This window comes from Malaclemys terrapin, chromosome 1 (assembly GCF_027887155.1).
Source record: "Malaclemys terrapin pileata isolate rMalTer1 chromosome 1, rMalTer1.hap1, whole genome shotgun sequence".
Taxonomy (NCBI): Eukaryota; Metazoa; Chordata; order Testudines; family Emydidae; genus Malaclemys; species Malaclemys terrapin.
The window spans coordinates 19,406,684-19,424,224 of NC_071505.1; the positions used below are offsets into that span (position 1 = coordinate 19,406,684).

The 17,541-nt window shown below is 40.0% G+C and overlaps 1 protein-coding gene across 1 annotated transcript in view; it reads left to right on the forward strand.

Annotated features, from left to right (window-relative positions):
• Positions 1-17,541, forward strand: part of SEMA3E (semaphorin 3E) — a 229,448-nt gene that overhangs the window by 184,411 nt on the left and 27,496 nt on the right. The window contains exons 6-12 of the mRNA XM_054017241.1: positions 667-786; positions 2,778-2,920; positions 4,762-4,876; positions 5,413-5,482; positions 6,482-6,626; positions 14,511-14,733; positions 17,164-17,255. Of these exons, the coding sequence (XP_053873216.1) occupies positions 667-786; positions 2,778-2,920; positions 4,762-4,876; positions 5,413-5,482; positions 6,482-6,626; positions 14,511-14,733; positions 17,164-17,255 (908 nt within the window). The remainder of the gene's footprint in view (positions 1-666; positions 787-2,777; positions 2,921-4,761; positions 4,877-5,412; positions 5,483-6,481; positions 6,627-14,510; positions 14,734-17,163; positions 17,256-17,541) is intronic.

Below are 17,541 nucleotides of genomic sequence, written 5' to 3' on the forward strand. Positions count from 1 at the left end.
CCCCATTGTGCTAGGTGCTGTTCAAATACAGAACAAAACCACAGTCCCTACCCAAAATAGTTTACCCAGTTTCTCTTCCTTATTTATTGTAGCTTAAGAGTTTTGTATCGTGAGGAAGGGTGAATCTGGTGGAACCTTTGGTTTTGCTAATCTTACTAATGAATATATTAGACTCTCAGTATAGACATAGTCAGCATGGAAACTTTTCTTCCTGTAATTTAAACCCATCCGGTATTTTTAATCCTGAGTTTTTTTCAGTTTTTAACAAAATGTTTTTCTCACAAAAGAGAAGTCTGCACTATGTTGGAGAAAACAGAATTCCTCGCTACCTTCCAAAAGCTAGGCTGGCTTCCAACAGGCTTCTAACACCACAGTTTTGTCCAAAGTATTAACTACAACTTTCCTAAGTCTTGCAATTATGGGCTTTGGGGTAAAATTGTGCCACAGGCCAGCATCCCTTATACATTCCCATGGGTTGGCTTTTTTCCTAATGTTCTCAGTTCATATACAGCCTCACATACTCAGTGGCTGACTCAATCTCTTGGCTAAAGTTGTAGAGAATATTAACAAGTTGTGTCTATCATGGTTTTTTTTCATCACCACTTCCAGAGTACCTAGTAAGTACAGTATTGCCCTAACTTGTTTACTAATATGTCTGGTCTACAGGGGGTGAGCTGTTTGCTGGGCTCTACAATGACTACTGGGGGAGAGATGCTGCTGTCTTGCGTACTATGGGTCGTATGCCACATATTCGAACTGAACCTGATGATGAGCGTTTATTGAAAGGTACAGGAAGTGAAAGATTCAGGGCCCCTCCTCTTCATAAAGTTAGGGAAATCTCCTTTGGAGATCTGTTGTTTATCAGAAATGAGAACTACAATGTCATGAGCCAGATTCACCCTGGATCCAGCACAGAATTTTAGAGAGGGCTTCTCTCTGCACAAGATCCTCCCAAGGGGTTGAAAGCACAGCCAGCAGTGGACAATGTGATTCCACAACCGGCAGGTCACCTATGGAGTGTGCATGCTTAGGGAGGCTAGATGTGCTGATTCAGTGCATCAGCTAAGGAGCCTCCACCTTAAGAGAGGACAGAGGTGACAGCCCTGTTGCCTGCCTTTTCCAGTGGGCCTCAGACCTGGGGAACAAAGAGGAAGGCCGGTGTAAGGAAGTGCAGTTTGGATCTATTTGCGCCAGTGCAAGTGAATTTGGCTCATTGGCTCTACAATGTGGTTGTAGATTGGAGGCATCTCAAAAGTGGTGATTTTTTCAGATGCTAGGGGTGAAATCCTGGTCCCACTGAAATCAATGGGAGTTTTGCCATTGACTTAGTGAGTTGGAATTTCAACCTAGATACAAGGCCTCATTTCACCAAACCACTGAAATATGTACTTAACTTTGAGCAAGTGTTTCAATCTCTTGACTCCAATGAGACTAAATACATGCTTGAGTAGTTTGCTGAATCGCGGACCTGGGTACTACAATGGCAAGTACTATATAAATCAGTGGTTCTCAAACTTTTTTACTGGTGACCCCTTTCACATAGCAAGCCTCTGAGTGCGACCCCCCCCCCTTATAAATTAAAAACACATTTTAATATATTTAACACCATTATAAATGCTGGAGGCAAAACGGGACTTGGGGTGGAGACTGACAGCTCACAACCCCCCATGTAATAGCCTCGTTACCCCTTGAGGTGTCCCGACCCCCAGTTTGAGAACCTCTGATATAAATGATGTCAGAGATAATTAAAAAGTTAGATAGATGTACTCAATACATAGGCAAAATTGATCTTATCTCTAAGAGATCTTCTGTTTAAAATTAGGTTTCATGGTGGTATGGTTACAGTTTTGTTTTTTAATTTCCTCTATTTTACACTGTGATTATGAAAAGGGGAAATATTATAAAATATATATTTATATTTTAATCAACCAGCATAAAATCCCCAGCTTAGTCCTCAATGACAGCAACATCTTAAAACAGCATTATGGCTCCAATATCAGAGCAGAAGTGTATGAAATATTTACATTAAAAAAACATCCTATAATGATATCATGTCAGGTCCTAAGCTTCTTAAGAGGTCATGTCAATGGAATGAATGCGGTTCCAGCTTTTGAAGAAAGCTGTAAATGCTTTCCCAGAATGACTTGGGATGAAAAGGAATCACTCAGAACTCTGCCCAGGTTTGTGTTAAAGGTTCACAACATGGGTAAACCCAAATTTCAGCTTAGTAATGAAAACCCAAACCAGAAAAGTTTCAGGTGGTTACTGTTTCCTAACAAAGGTGCACCCAGCTCCTTCTAGCTACAGGCACACCTCTGTTAGCTGAACAGAGCTGGTCCTTCATCTCACTGGTAAACGGCACTTTGTCTGAAGCCAAAGTTGGTATTCCTGGGCTTGTTTTGTATGTGGCCAGAGATTGCTACATAAACTCAGTGCCAAGTTTCAGCCTAATTTAAACTAAAATGTAAAAGCCCCAGAGAACAGGGCAGGAAAGAAATCTTTTCCTTGAACATATACAAAAGCATATTGATATGCGAATTGGAGCTATAAAAATATTTTTGAAGCTAATGTTTTCCACATGTTCTGTAGATACCCACCCAAATAAAATAGGTTTCTACTCTATTTCCTCCCCAAAAATGGTAGACCTTTCCCTGGAAAATCTCTGCTTTCTTCATTACATTTTCCTGTTCTCTATTAAAATGGTTAATTGATTTTTTAAATATTTATGATGTTTTAATAAACTTGAGCCAACTCCTTTTTTTTCTTCCTTTTTAAAGAACCAAAGTTTGTTGGCTCATACATGATTCCCGACAATGAAGACCGGGATGATAACAAAGTCTATTTCTTCTTTACTGAAAAAGCGTTAGAGGCAGAGACAGGCGCTCATGCCATTTATGCCAGAGTTGGACGAGTATGTGCGGTGAGATTCTTTTGTCCTGATCCTCTAGTAGAACAACTTACTTTGTGCTCACTTTTTCATACATTCTCCAACCTTCAAATGTACCATCAGTTAGTATTGGCAATAGAGGGGAAGGGTGTCAGAGGGGTCTGAACAAAAATCCCGCATCTAACCATCCTCCAACTTTTGGGAAATTCAAAATCCTAACCCACATTTGGGCTGGAAGCTGAACCTCCTCATCCAAACACTATTGAACTCTTTAGTGAGGATGTTCAAAATCCAGACATGGATCCAAGTTTTGTGGTTTAAGCCCATCTTTAGTTCTTTTGCAGTTAAGTGACAGTTTGGTAATAATAATGATATTTAGCACTCAATGCTCACACACCATTTCCCCAGCCAGATTCTATCCTGCATCAGAGCTCTCCTTGGAATAAGGGGTGGATGACGAATAACTGGCTGTGTGAGGGGTTGGCTCCAGCCCTAAAGCCACTTACAGCTACTGCCAGGCCATTCTAAATAACACAATGCTTTATGGTCCCTACATACATGGGAGGATATGGGAGCTCAGTCACATTCTCGCAGCACATACCTTCCTGGCCCCAACGTGCCACCTACATCAGGGATTGGAGGAACAGTATTAACAGGACTCCCTGTGGATACCAACAAGGAGCTATCCTTGGATTGGAATATTCTGCTGCTCATTTGCAGCCAGTTTCTAGCCTCTCTGCATGAATAGCAAAAATGAAACAGATCGCAATAGAGCCAGTCTTACATGTGGAGAGCACCTTTTAAATATGAACTAATTAATCCTTGCAATACCACTGTGAGCTAGTAAGCAGCATAATCCCCATTTTACCTATGAAGAAAATGAGGAAAAGAGGTGAAATGATTTGACATGGTCACACAGCAAGTCAGTAGCACAGCCAGGAATAGACTGCAGATTTCTCAGTGTCTAATCTGCCTTTGAAGGCAGCCACATTCATTCTTCATAACTAAAGGAAGACTGATGGATGTACCCAGATGTACAAATGGAACAACATGCAAAACTACTTTCTTAGCAGGAGACACAGGATGTTACACTTAGCCTCCAGCAAACGGCTTGTTAAAATTTCTTATGCAGCCCCTAGTTAAAAGAGAGTCAAGTATATGAAACATCCTAAATAGGGATGGTATCAAACTGAAACCCAGATTCTCAACATCACCAATGCTTGGCATCCAGAAGCCCATGTCCCCTCTCAAGACTGAGAAATGACACTGCACCTGGGCGGGCCGGGTTGGAAGGTGGGGACTGAGTGTCTTGCAGGTGAGGCACTGGGGCCAGCAGCCACAGTGAGGATAGTTCGACTGGGATTGATGAGAAATTTCTGGGGACTCCCTGATATAGGTATTGGGACATATTTGCAGGACACTGTGTGGAAGGTTGCAGTGAATTAGCCCTGTCTGTAACTGTTCCATAGACAGATTTGGGGTTTCTGTCTCCAAGTCTGTTGATTCAGCACTGCACTCAATTCATATAAAAATATACAGTCAGCTAAAATGTTTGGACTATTGAGTTAACAGACTGTAGACATAAATGTGAAGGGTTTACAACAGCTGGACAGGTAAAACTAGTTGCAGCCCTGGTATTTAATTAAAAATTCTTACAAACCCACAGCTTTTAATGAGAAATTGAATCAATCTCTACAGTTTTACTAGAGACTGACTCCAAAATAATAACACAAGTGGAATAATAGAAATGTGGTTTGAAATTGTATGCTTCAGACATTGAAAGGCATGATGAAAGTGCAATTCAGCGTAGAGTATTGTTCTTCTAGATGCATTCCTCTAAATTACATTTATTATTTGTTTCTCTCTCCACACAGAATGATATGGGAGGACAGCGAATGTTGGTGAATAAATGGAGCACTTTCCTCAAAACCAGACTGATCTGCTCTGTGCCAGGAATGAATGGAATCGATACACATTTCGATGAATTAGGTAAATATCTTGGACAGAAATAAAGTTACACCACATTGTACAGAATGTGAACTTCCCTGCTAATCCCTTTTTACCCTCAATATAGGACATGTATCATTAACAGGAAGTGACTACTAATCTTTGAATTACAACAAATATATGCATCCGAAGAAGTGGGCTGTAGTCCACGAAAGCTTATGCTCTAAATTTGTTAGTCTCTAAGGTGCCACAAGTACTCCTGTTCTTCTTTTTGCGGATACAGACTAACACGGCTGCTACTCTGAAACAAATATATATATATACCATATATTTCTAATACATATATTTTAATGCATATGTTCCTTATATTTCAATATATATTATAATATATAAAATGGATTTGCAGAGTAGGCTATTACTCTTGTATTTATTTATATCATGTTTTTAAAAGCTATGTGAAATTAAGTCGTGTTTATCGAGAAATAACTTTACACTGTTAACAAGCAGTCAACTCTATGTCCTTTGGGACTGGGAAAAGTAGGTGAGCTATAAATAACATTGTATTTTCATTTTTACAGAGGATGTGTTTTTGCTACAAACTCGGGATAACAAAAATCCAGTGATATTTGGACTCTTTAACACTACAAGGTAACCAGCTAGGAAATATGACAGTAATAGAGACATATTTGACCAGTCTATAATTAAGGAAGATGTCAGTTATGTGATAAATATCATATAGCTGATACACATTGTATAACTGATCAATTTAATTCCGCTTCACTTAGAGCCTAATCCAGAGGTCGGCTACCTTCAGCACGTGGCTCGTCAGGATAATCCGATGGTGAGCCATGGGACATTTTGTTTATGTTGACCATCCTCAGGCATGGCCCCCTGCATCTCCCAGTGGCCATAGTTCACCGTTCCCGGCCACTGGGAGCTGCGGGATGGCATGCCTGCGGCCAGTCAACGTAAACATGCGGGATGGCATGTCTCGCGGCCTGCCAGTGGATTACCCTGATTGGCCACATGCCAAAGGTTGCCGACCCCTGGCCTAATCTATTGTCCACTGAAGTCAATAGAAGGACTCAGATTGACTTTAGGTGGTGGTGTATCATTCCCATAGGTCCTGATTCAGCAAGAAATTATACAAATGAATAGAAAAAGTCTATGAGTAGAAGGATGGTCTAGAGTTTAGGGGCCCTAGTCTTGAAGGTGAGAAACTGAGGTTCAGTTCCCTGTTCTTCCATGGACTTCTTGTGTGACTTTGAGCAAGTCACTTATCTCTGTGACTTAATTTTGCATCTGTAAAATAGAGATAATAGCACTTCTCTGCCTCAAAGAGGTGTTGGGAGACTAAATACATTAAAAATTGTGAAGCATTCAGATACTATGGTAATGATGGAGGCCATGTTAGTACCTGAGATAAGGTAATCAGTCCCATTGATTTATGGAACCAATCACATATTTAAACATAGGCATATTTTTAAAATATCTTGCTAAATCTAGATTTCATGAGTACTCATTATTAATGCATTCACCGGGTATTACATTTATGTAATAAGTTCTATTAGTATGATTAATTCAACCACTAAACTATACACTACAGTTACAATCTTTGCATTAACATCTTTGATTTTTATTTTATAGCAATATTTTTAGAGGATATGCTATATGTGTCTATCATACAGCTAGCATCCGAGCAGCCTTCAATGGACCTTACGCTCATAAAGAAGGACCTGAATACCATTGGTCTCTGTATGAAGGAAAAGTACCTTACCCCAGGCCTGGTTCGGTAGGTCCAAGAGAAACCCTATTTTCTATTGTGATGTCAGTCTAATTCAAGTTGGGAAGCAAATAAAATAAACAGGTCATGATGGACAAATATCATAATGTCCAGAATTGTGATAATGAGTATTTGATATCAATGTGATGCTATTGAAAATGGATGTAATGACTCTAGCAATACATTATTAAGACTATCAACAATATATTTCACTCAAAGTAAAACAATGACAGTTAGATCCCTAGGGGCTCAGAGGGCTTTGGATTAGACCCTAGTTATTACCTCATGATTCTGTCTACAAAGATTACATGTTTTGGTGGTTTTGGGGGCAAAAAATACATGGAAGTGGTAATTGACTTTTTTGCAATATCTCCAATGTTTTCTGGTTTCAGTAGTTTGGGAATAGCATAAAACCAGGCTTTCTCAAGGTATTTCACTACCTCTTTTCTGGTCCCTGCCAGGACCAGGATATGCAGTGGAATAGGAAAAATGTTAGAGCAAAAAAAGCATAGAAATGTAGGACTGAATCATAGAATATCAGGGTTGGGAAGGACCTCAGGAGGTCATCTAGTCCAACCCCCTGCTCAAAGCAGGACTGAAAAGGACCTGGATAGGTCATCTAGTCCAGTCCCCTGTACTGAGGCAGGACTAACTATTATCTAGACAATCCCTGAGAAGTGTTTGTCTAACCTGTTCTTAAAAACCTCCAATGACAGATATTCCTCAGCCTCCCAAGTAATTTGTTCCAGTGCTTAACCACCCTAACAATTAAAAAACGTTTTCTAATGTCAAACCTAACTCTCTTTTCTTGCAATTTAAGCCCATTAATATCACGTCCCCCTCAGTCTTCACTTCTCCAGATTAAACAAACCCAATTGTTTCAATCTTTCCTCACAGGTCATGTTTTCTAGACCTTTAATCATTTGTGTTGCTCTCCTCCGGCCTCTCTGTAATTTGTCCACATCTTTCCTGAAGTGTGATGCTCAGAACTGGACACAGTACTCCAGCTGAGGCCTTATCAGTGCTGAGTAGAATGAAATAATTATTTCTTGTTTCTTGCTTAAAACTCACCTGCTAATACATTCCAGAATTATGTCTGCTTTTTTTGCAACAGTTTTACACTGTTTACTTATATATCGTTTGTGATCCACTATAACCCTCAAATCCTTTTCTGCAATACTCCTTCCTAGGCAGTCATTTCCGATTTTTTATTTGTACAATTGATTATTCCTTCCTAAGTGTACTTTGCATTTGTCCTTATTGAATTTCCTCCTATTTAATTCAGACCATTTCTTTGTCAAGATCATTTTGAATTCTAATTTTGTTTTCCAAACCACTTGCAATCCCTCCTTGGTACCATCCGCAAACTTTATGAACATACTCTCTATGCCATTGTCCAAATCATTTATGAAGATATTGAATAGAACCAGAGGCAGGTCAGATCCCTGAGTGACCCCACTCGATATGCCCTTCCATCTTGACTGTGAACCACTGATAACGACTCTCTAAGTATAGTTTTCCAACCAGTTGTGCACCCACTTTATAGTAGAATCATCTAGGCTATATAAAATGTTAAATCAAGAAAAGTTAATCCACTGTTTTGAACCTTACTTCAAAGGTCTCGTTCAATTTGATGCAGGTTTTGTCAAAGGATCAAATGGTTCTTGATTCCAATAATATAGGCCAATGCTCAGACTAGAAATAAGGTGCAGATTTTTAACAGTAAGGGTAATTAATCATTTGAACCATTTACTTAGGAATATGGTGGATTCTCCATCAATTTAAGTTTTAAAATCAGGATTGGGTGTCTTTCCAAAAGATACACTGTAGCTCAACCAGAATTTATTTTTGATGCAGAGATTACTGGGGTGAAATCCCATAGCTTCTGGTATGCAGAAGGTCAAACCAGACTAGCACAATGGTCCCTTCTGGCCTTAATATGTATGGCTATGTACCATGGTGCCAGGACCCTACAGACGGATGGATAGATTTGATCTGAACCAGTTCCCACTTTCTATCCCTTCTTCCGAGCATCCTGCTTTCCATTCCATTTGCCAATTTTACAAACTTGGTGAAAGGAAATGATTTTTTTTTTACAAATTTGCAAAGAACAGAGCTGCAAGAAGAATATAAACATGCTTCTTTCTCGACTTTGTTATGACTTTTCCCAGAAATGTCTCTTAGTCCCAATGCACACTAAGTGAAAAGGAAACCCTGGGGCATACTCTAAATACAATAGAGCTGGCCTTTTTCCCATGGCATATTTTGCCAGTATACAGGAGCTGGCATCTGCACAGTTGTTTGTGCGTGGCATATAAGTTTTTATTTGGTGTATTGCCAGATTTCTGATGGGGATGACTTACACATTCCTCACACAGAAAGAGGGGAAGAATGTCTATGATGATGCTTCTTCACAGGCATGAACCAGCATCCCTCTCTCAGGCTCTCTCTGTCTGTCTGTCTCTCATTTTCGATGTCTCTAAGGCTCCCGTCACCATGGGATCTAAACACCACTATTCTTGGTGGTGGGCGTCGGCGCTTTTAAATAGGTTCGCAGCACATTCACATTCCATGGATAGCCGAGGGTACACAGTGCCTCCCAAGAGTTTGTCAGCACCTCACAGGATCGGGCCCAGGGTCAAGAAGGCCTGATTCTCCTCTCACTTCCTCTGATGTAAATCAAGAGTGACTGTGTTGAAGTCAATGGAATTGAACCATGGTGTGAATGAGAGGAGAATCAGACCCCAGATTTTTTCCTCTCCCCATATGGCTCCTTCCCCACAGTTGTCTTATGCAACTAATTAGCTGTACAAGGTATTATTACCAGCTGCAATTTTGTTAGGCTCAACAAGCCTTTCCTGTAAAATGTCAGCCTCATGCAGATTTTTGGCTGTGTGAGGCCCATTTACATATGTAACCTGTTTAGCTAAAACACACATGCTGCTTTGAAATGTCACCCCTTTATCTTCTAATTGGCTAAGGGTTTGTTCTCCTGAGTTTACCAGTAGAGTAAACAGTTTGCTGGTTCATTACTCATGGTATTGCTTTTGCTTTGCTATCTGAATCAGTATTAAGCTTTATACTAAAAGTGATCATATGCAAAAATAAACTTTGTGTGCAATCCATTTATCATAGAATCACAGAAATGAGAGGTAGAAAGGCCAATTAGATTATCTAGTCCATACCAATGCAGCTTTGTTCCCTATAGTATAATCTCAAATTCACCATCTGGTCTCATTTAAATATTACTGTTGGTTTCTGCTGCTTCTTTTGGAGTAGGAGTCACAAACCAAAGTACAATAGAATATGTTCCCCTAAAGAGAATATCTGGGATTTGAACACGGTACATGAGATTTCTACCATCTTGATGTCACAGGGCTTTTTGTTCCTTTGTTGATGTGGGGACAAACTTTAGCTATTGGTGTTGAGTCAGGATAAAAAGACTGGGAAGTAAAATGCCTAATTTCCAGCCAGGTGGTAGAAGGAAACTGAAGTAATCATCTCCAAATTTAACACTTTCCGTGAGACCGCTGTGCCAGTTATTGTATCTGACAAAATAAGAGGAAGTGAGGTTGCACCGTAAACAGATTGCAGAATGGTTGATTATTTTACAAAGATTAGATTCTTCTCAACTATTCTGAAAGTCTGTATTCATTCCTTTTTCAGGCAACAAAACCCTCATATCCCAGAGCAAGGACTGAGTAAAACTGAATGAGGATTTCCACATTAGTCTCTACATTTCTGTTAGGAAATCTTTTTAAACAAATCTGAATGTCTGAGTTTTCTTTTTTTTCTGAGCAAGTCACTAGCACTGAGCCATTAAATGGAACTTTCTGGTAAGAAGGACAAAATACTGTGCTAAATCCTCAGCTACACGGGAACCAAATTCAGCCCAGTTGATGGGGAGACAGGCGAAGGAGTTGTGTGCCTTTTCAGCTTGACACCCATATCATGCCCCTATTCTTCGTAGTACCGTTGGGGCCTTGGTTGGGGCCTCTCTTCGTAGAGGCCCCAACCAAGATCAGGGCACCATTGTGCTGTCATCATCGTCATCACCAAAGGGACATTGCCAATTTGCAGATTCAGTGCCACCTGGATCAATCTCTGGCAAGGTGCTTACGGTAGTCTAGCTATATATTCAGCTTATGTCCATCCCTGGCAATCTTATCGCATCACCCAAGCTTTTGGCAACCATGTGATTGTTGGACATGTAGTAGCATTCCTTGGTCTGCATGCTTCGGAATTTGTTGGTCTTCCATTCTAATAATATGTTTATATTAAGAAAGTCATCTAAACCAAATCAATGCTGATGGAGGGGTTTGACTTTGAATATCCTCATTTCTAATCTTCTCTTGCCACTTGATATGGAGCAGCTGACGAAGATGATGGGAATCAAAAATATCAATCTGGGGTTCTTCAGCCTTCCTCAGTGTGCATGTTTCATTGCCATACAATAAAGTTGGTGTAACTGTGGTTCCATATATCCACAGCTTTGCAGCAAGCGAAGCAAGCTGAAGGCCCTGAAACAAGGCAGGAGCTGCTGTTCTATTCATGTCTACATCTTTTGAGCATCCTCCAGCCCTGTCTGTGACTCTGCCCACATATTTGACAGTTTCCAGCTGTTCAGTGTCCCATCTGGACACGTTAATACTGAGCTGACTATAACCTAGAGCTGGAGGATGCCAGGGACTTAGTTTTATCTGTTTTGACCAATGTGCACTGCTTTTTGCTCTACCAGATTGGACATCAGCTGCAGCAATTCCCCAACTGAACGAACAAGACAATGTCATTGGTGTATTTGAGATCTCAAAATAAAATGATCTTCAGGTGAATGCCACAAATGGCTGCCTCCTCAAGCTTATCCATCAACCAGTCAATATTGATGTTGAACAATGGTGACATAATGCAGCCTTGCTGAACTCCCATAGAGATAGGAAACAATGCCATGTATCTGTCAGATTTCAATTCCATTAGAGCTCTTCTATCAATGACATTCTCTTCCACGGGACTCTGAGTCGCTCCATTGCACTAGAAACTATGCAAACAGAGAGTAAGGGTCAGTCCCTGGACCTTCAGAGCTTAACAGTTTAAATAGAGAAGATAGACAAAGGGTGGGAGCAGAAAGAGAGGGACAGAGAGGTCAAAGTCACTCAGCATGTGAGTGGCAGAGCCTGAACCCTGAGTCACAGTTCACTGAATCGTGTTGCCTTCCTGTGCTCAAGAGTGTTATGGGACCTGGATCAGCTGGCTATGCTAGCTTTATGCTAGCTGAAGATTCAGCCATTCTTGACTGAGATTTAGGGCAGCGGTAGGGTCATTTAGTGCTGCTTCAGTAGCACAAAGGGACCTTTGCGTGGACCTGGCACTGGCTCTCTGAGTTTGTGTGTGGGGACCAGACTGTCAGGAGTGGCATGTTGGTGGTGCCGCTTCTTGGAAAGATGTTGGTTGCATTGATCCCAGTGCCTTCTCCATGTTTAGTTAATTCTGAGAGCAACAGTGACAAAAGAAAGCGACAAACCTTGCTCACCTCTATGGATCAACTTCTATCGATGTTGGCAGTTGGATGAGACTAGGTGGAGTCTATAAATTGGGGGAGAAGAGCAGTTTTAAATCACACAAACCCAGAGCTCACATATTTGGTAGAACTAGACTGGTTCTGGTAGACTCTACAGTCCGTATCTGCTGGAAGTATTACTTTGGTCATGTGTGTAATCAGGCTACTATTCCGTTGTCACATCTAGTGCATTTTTACTGTGGTGCTTCTGAAAACAACACCAGCTTCCTCAGAAATGGTGTTGAAGGGAAACTTTAGAGGCAGCTGCATCTACCAATTCCTTTCTAGAGTGCCTTTACTGCTTTTAATTCAAAAATAAAAGCCTGCAAAGGATCGTATTTATTAAATCTCTCTTGACTTGGAACTTTGCAATGGAACTTGGTGGTGCTTCTCGATATGCTGTGCAGTCCAGGGAAAGCAGAGGTTCAGCTTCTCTGAAAACCCCAAACCCTTTCCCTTTATTACAAACAGCTGGTGAAACTCCAGCCTTCGGCTGATTAGACAATTACTTCAAAGTCAACACTGAGCATTCATGGAGCCAACCCCCAAAAGTGGAAACAAACTTCTCCCCCTTTGACAAGTGCAGGAGCTTGTTATTGCCAATTATAGTTGGCTGCATGTTTCAAATGACCATTTCCAGTAAACATTAAGAGGATTTTATTTCATTTTATTGATTGAAAATCCAATTTAAGTAGGGAGAGCCTGCTACTGTGGCTTTGCTTGAAATGCTTCTGAAAACCACACTGTCATGCGGAGATTGGGAGGAAGTGAATGTTACTGAAATATTTCCAGCTTGTTCATAAACGCTTTCAATTAGAGATCATGAGGCAAATTTGAAATGAAGAATCTATGTTAAGTTAGGGGACATTATCCTATTCTTTACATAATATTTAAAAATTAACTTTTATGGATAATGCCACAGTTTAGCCCTATAAGTAAATTTAACCCAATCAGTAAATTCGCTCCAATCACTGACTTACCGTGTATTTGCTTTGCAAAATGGTAGACTGATCAAGGCAAACATTGGTATTTCAGGCTAACCGTGATATATAATACTGTCATGATGAGGTAGAAATGAGAATTAAATGCAATGCCACTAAGCGTCTGGAGATCAAGAATTACTGCTGGTGCGGTGGGATTCATTTTTTAAATGTGCTTAATTTCCTATTATGGTACGTTCTGCAATCAAAGTAAAATAAACTATAGATTGATACCAAATGTTGCTGTTTTGCTCATTTTACATGGCTGGCTGTACTGAGTAGGAAACTTCTTTCTCCCTACTGTCTTATGATTAATGAAAAAAAGCCAAGAACCATTCTGATAACATTTTAAATGAAAATGGAGAGGAAAAGAGGCACTACACTTTTTGTGAAAAACTAAAAATGTTGATAATGTAAATTTTTCATCAAAAAATCTTTTTACAAAAAAAAAAAGCCATTTTCCCAATAAAATAAAGGTCTCTGGGTATGCCTGAGCATGGGCTAGCCTACCCGAGCTATTTGAATCCAGCTAACTCGATAACCAACTGCACTGAAGACAGCTCAGCACAGTCAGTAGAAGCCCAGCATGGATCCTTGGGATATATTCGGCTCACTAGCTTGCAGAGTCTGAAGCCTGTGCTGCATTGTTTCTGCTGTTACCCATGTTAGCTGGATTCATGCTAGCCCAAGTAGGCTAGCCTGTGCCCAGCTTTTGCTGTGTAGACATATCCTATGTCTGAAAAAAACCTGATCAGCTCTACTGCTAATGTATTAGAGACCTGGAGCTAATTTATTTCTGTAATACGTTATGAGAGGCCTTAACACTGGTTAGAAAACTCCCTTTATGTAAGTGTATGTGTGCATGCACACATATTTATATATACACACACCTATGTGTATATACGTACATGTGTGTGCTATATGTGTGTACACACATAGATACATACATACATACTGTGATCAAATTCAAGCTCTCATTGTAATTAAAAGCAGAATCTGGTTCTGTATACATTTGGGACCAAACCAGAATGCTTTTTCCTGAATAAGAACTAAATAAACGCCTATTGACTTCAGTGAGAATTCTGTTTGAGCAAAGACTCAGCCCACTTGCAGATCTTTGCCCCTGATTACTTCTCTTTGCTAGTCACCCACTGCTCTACTGCTCAGACTTTGCCTTCCAGCAGTTCCATCTTCTTTCATGCCCCCTTTATTCCCTAATCCCTCAAACATCCATGTCTTCTCTTCTCCTGGGAACTGTGGAGAGTCAGCATCCTTGAGAATAAGGTCTTTATCTTATATCATCTATGCAGCATTAAAAAAAATCCAAGTGTATAACCAACCTATCACATGTTTTTGCAGTGTGCCAGCAAAGTCAATGGCGGTCTGTATGGTTCCACCAAAGACTATCCTGACGAAGCTATCCGTTTTGCAAGGAGCCATCCACTGATGTATCAACCCATCAAACCTGTCCATAAAAGGCCAATACTTGTGAAAACCGATGGCAAGTACAACCTAAAACAAATAGCAGTGGATAGAGTAGAAGCTGAAGATGGGCAATATGATGTCTTGTTTATTGGCACAGGTAAATAAAAAAGATGGCATCTTATCTTTTTTCCTCCCAATTTCAACAAATCTATGACACCTCTCCAAGATTAAGCTCTTTCTGTTTGAAAGGCATCAAGATGAAACCACAATCCTAATAAATAATCATACTCGACATTTCCATAGCACGTTTTATCCGCAGAGCACCAAATGCAAGGAGAGATTACAAGTCTCCCATTTCACCACTGGAGAATCTGAGGCAGCGATTTATCCAAGGTCATTGAGCAGACGAGTGGCAGAAATAAAAATGAAAAGGGCTGGAAAAGAAGGATTAAAAACTGGGGCCTAGGTTTTTAAGAATGGGAGCCTAAAATACAGCTCCTGCAAAGGGACCTGAATTTTCAAAAGTGCAACTCCCACTGATCACAGTTCAGTGCCACGCCTGAGACCCAGATTCAGGAGAAATTAAAATAAGTGGTCTGATTTTCAAAACAGTCAGTGCAAGCTGCTGGCTTTATTACTGGGGACCACAAGTCGGGTGGCTGGTGTTAAACAGAAACAGTCCGTTTTTAGACCTACACTGTGATGCAGTACCAGGAACTTGTCATTGGAAGACGGGGTTGCCCCATCCTGCAATTCAAAAATAAGCTGCCAAAAGTTTGAGAGTTTTGCTAAGTTTTCAGACAATCCTAATACATTTTGATTTCTCAAAATACCCTTTTTTTTAGCACCCATAAAACAACTTTGGAAAAGGTCAAATATGTCACAAGCTTTCATATTTTGAAGTCTGGGCAGGCCCACAGAATGGTAACATCCTTTAATGCCTAACTGTTCTTCGGAACTTAAGAAAATGGAAATAAGGCCTGAAAATAGACTTGAATCTTTGCAATACTGAACTTGTCTGGAAATGATTTAAAGATTCATACCTCTACATTTTATCATAGCAACAGGGATTATTTGACACAGGCACTAATGGCCAGTTTGCCAAAAAAAAAAGCATTTAGTGCAAGCTATCTTTTAACTCATGAAATTTAGATGGAAACCACATTTCACTGTTCAAAGGATACAAAAGAAGTGTACTTGTAGAATAGCAGGGCGTGCTTTAAATTAATACGGTTTTCTAAACTTTAAAAATTTTGATTCCAATATGTGGTGAAATTAATCACATGCCATGTTCCTTGTCACGTATGCTTCTATGCTGGATTTCATAATGTTGATTGCATATTTTATGCTTTACACTTGTATATATAGTAAAACTTGCATGTTCAGAAAAGCAAATAATGTCCCTGATCAAGCAAAAGCAAAGATGTAGCCAGCAGAACCACTCACCATAGTTAAGTATGTGCTTAAGTGCTCTGCTGGACTAGTGCCTAACTGCAGCTTATTCTTCTCTTCATAATTTGTTCTTAGGCGACAATTTCCAGCCTAGGAATCTTGGGTTCAGCAACTTTGAACCCAATCAGGCAGTCTTTACTCTGGCAAAAAAATTCAGGGGTGCCCTTGGTATTATTTTGCAGGAAAGGGTCAATCTTCCTCTATCTGGATCCAACACCTATAGTGTTCATGTGGTCTAACTATGAATGGAGTAGTTTGAATGGCTTATCAAAGAGGAAGTCTAAACTTCAGGGATAACGTTCCACAACATGCTTGTCAGCAGGATTCACAGAGGGACTTAGTTATGAAAATCTGAGCTCTGGACAGTAATTCCTTTTAACTGTTCCCTCAAAAAATGGACCTCTTTGATCCATTTTTTTCTTTGAGGAGAGGTGTTGGAGCCTACTTGAATGGCTCCTTTTTATGTACATCTCTTATCTCTCCCTGAACTTTTTTTTCCCCCTGCTGCCTTTCTGGTTAATTTTGTTCTCCTGTAAATCAGAGATGAGTGACAATAACAGGAGACAGGAAGCAGCAATTGCCGCTGATGATGACAAACTCACAGCCTCGGGAAAATAAGGGATCTTTAATAACAGGCAGCAATACGAAAATGAAGCAGAGGGAGACCAACAGTTATACCAATGTGTTAATTTATTGTAACACAACTGCAGTGAGAGGCAACATTGTCTAGTGGATTGACCACAGAACCGAGAGACAGAGCAACCTCAACTGTGTTCCTGACTTTGCTCTTTCTTGCTGGGTGGCCTTGATCAAGTGACTTAATCCTTAAAGATCTCAGGCCCAAATCCTCAAAGATATTTAGGCACCTAACTCCCATTGAGGTCAGTGGGAGTTAGAAACCTGAATACCTTTGAAGATTTAGGCCTCCATTTTCTGATTTGATATCACATGTATTTTTGTGTTCAAGATTCAAAACCAAAGTGGATAATAAAAGAACTAATAATATGCAATACATTTGCACGTTTGTTGGTTTTTATTCAATATCAGTTTAAAGAAGTTATTTTGATCTTCGTCAACTGGCACATTAATATTACTACCAGTTATGACTTCTGTGGTGTTTTCTATTTGCTTCCAGATAATGGGATTGTGTTGAAAGTCATTACAATTTACAACCAGGATACAGAATCAATGGAAGAAGTGATTCTTGAAGAGATGCAAGTATTCAAGGTATGATGCCCTGTGTAAGAAACATATATCCAACTGTCACAAATCTAAATTAAAATGCCGACAGTGTATCAATATGAGTGAAAATACAATATCTCTGTGCAGTGAAACTCTCTGATGAGACGCTAGTTTTTCAATAGGAAATTTTCATTATAAACAGAAGTGTAATGAACCGGAGTTGCACACTGAATACTGAAAGAGCTGAAATAAGTCAGGAATTTCACTCTGTGGTTTAAATCATAGAACTGTAGAGCTGCAATGTTCTCAAGAAGTCATCTAGTCCATCGTC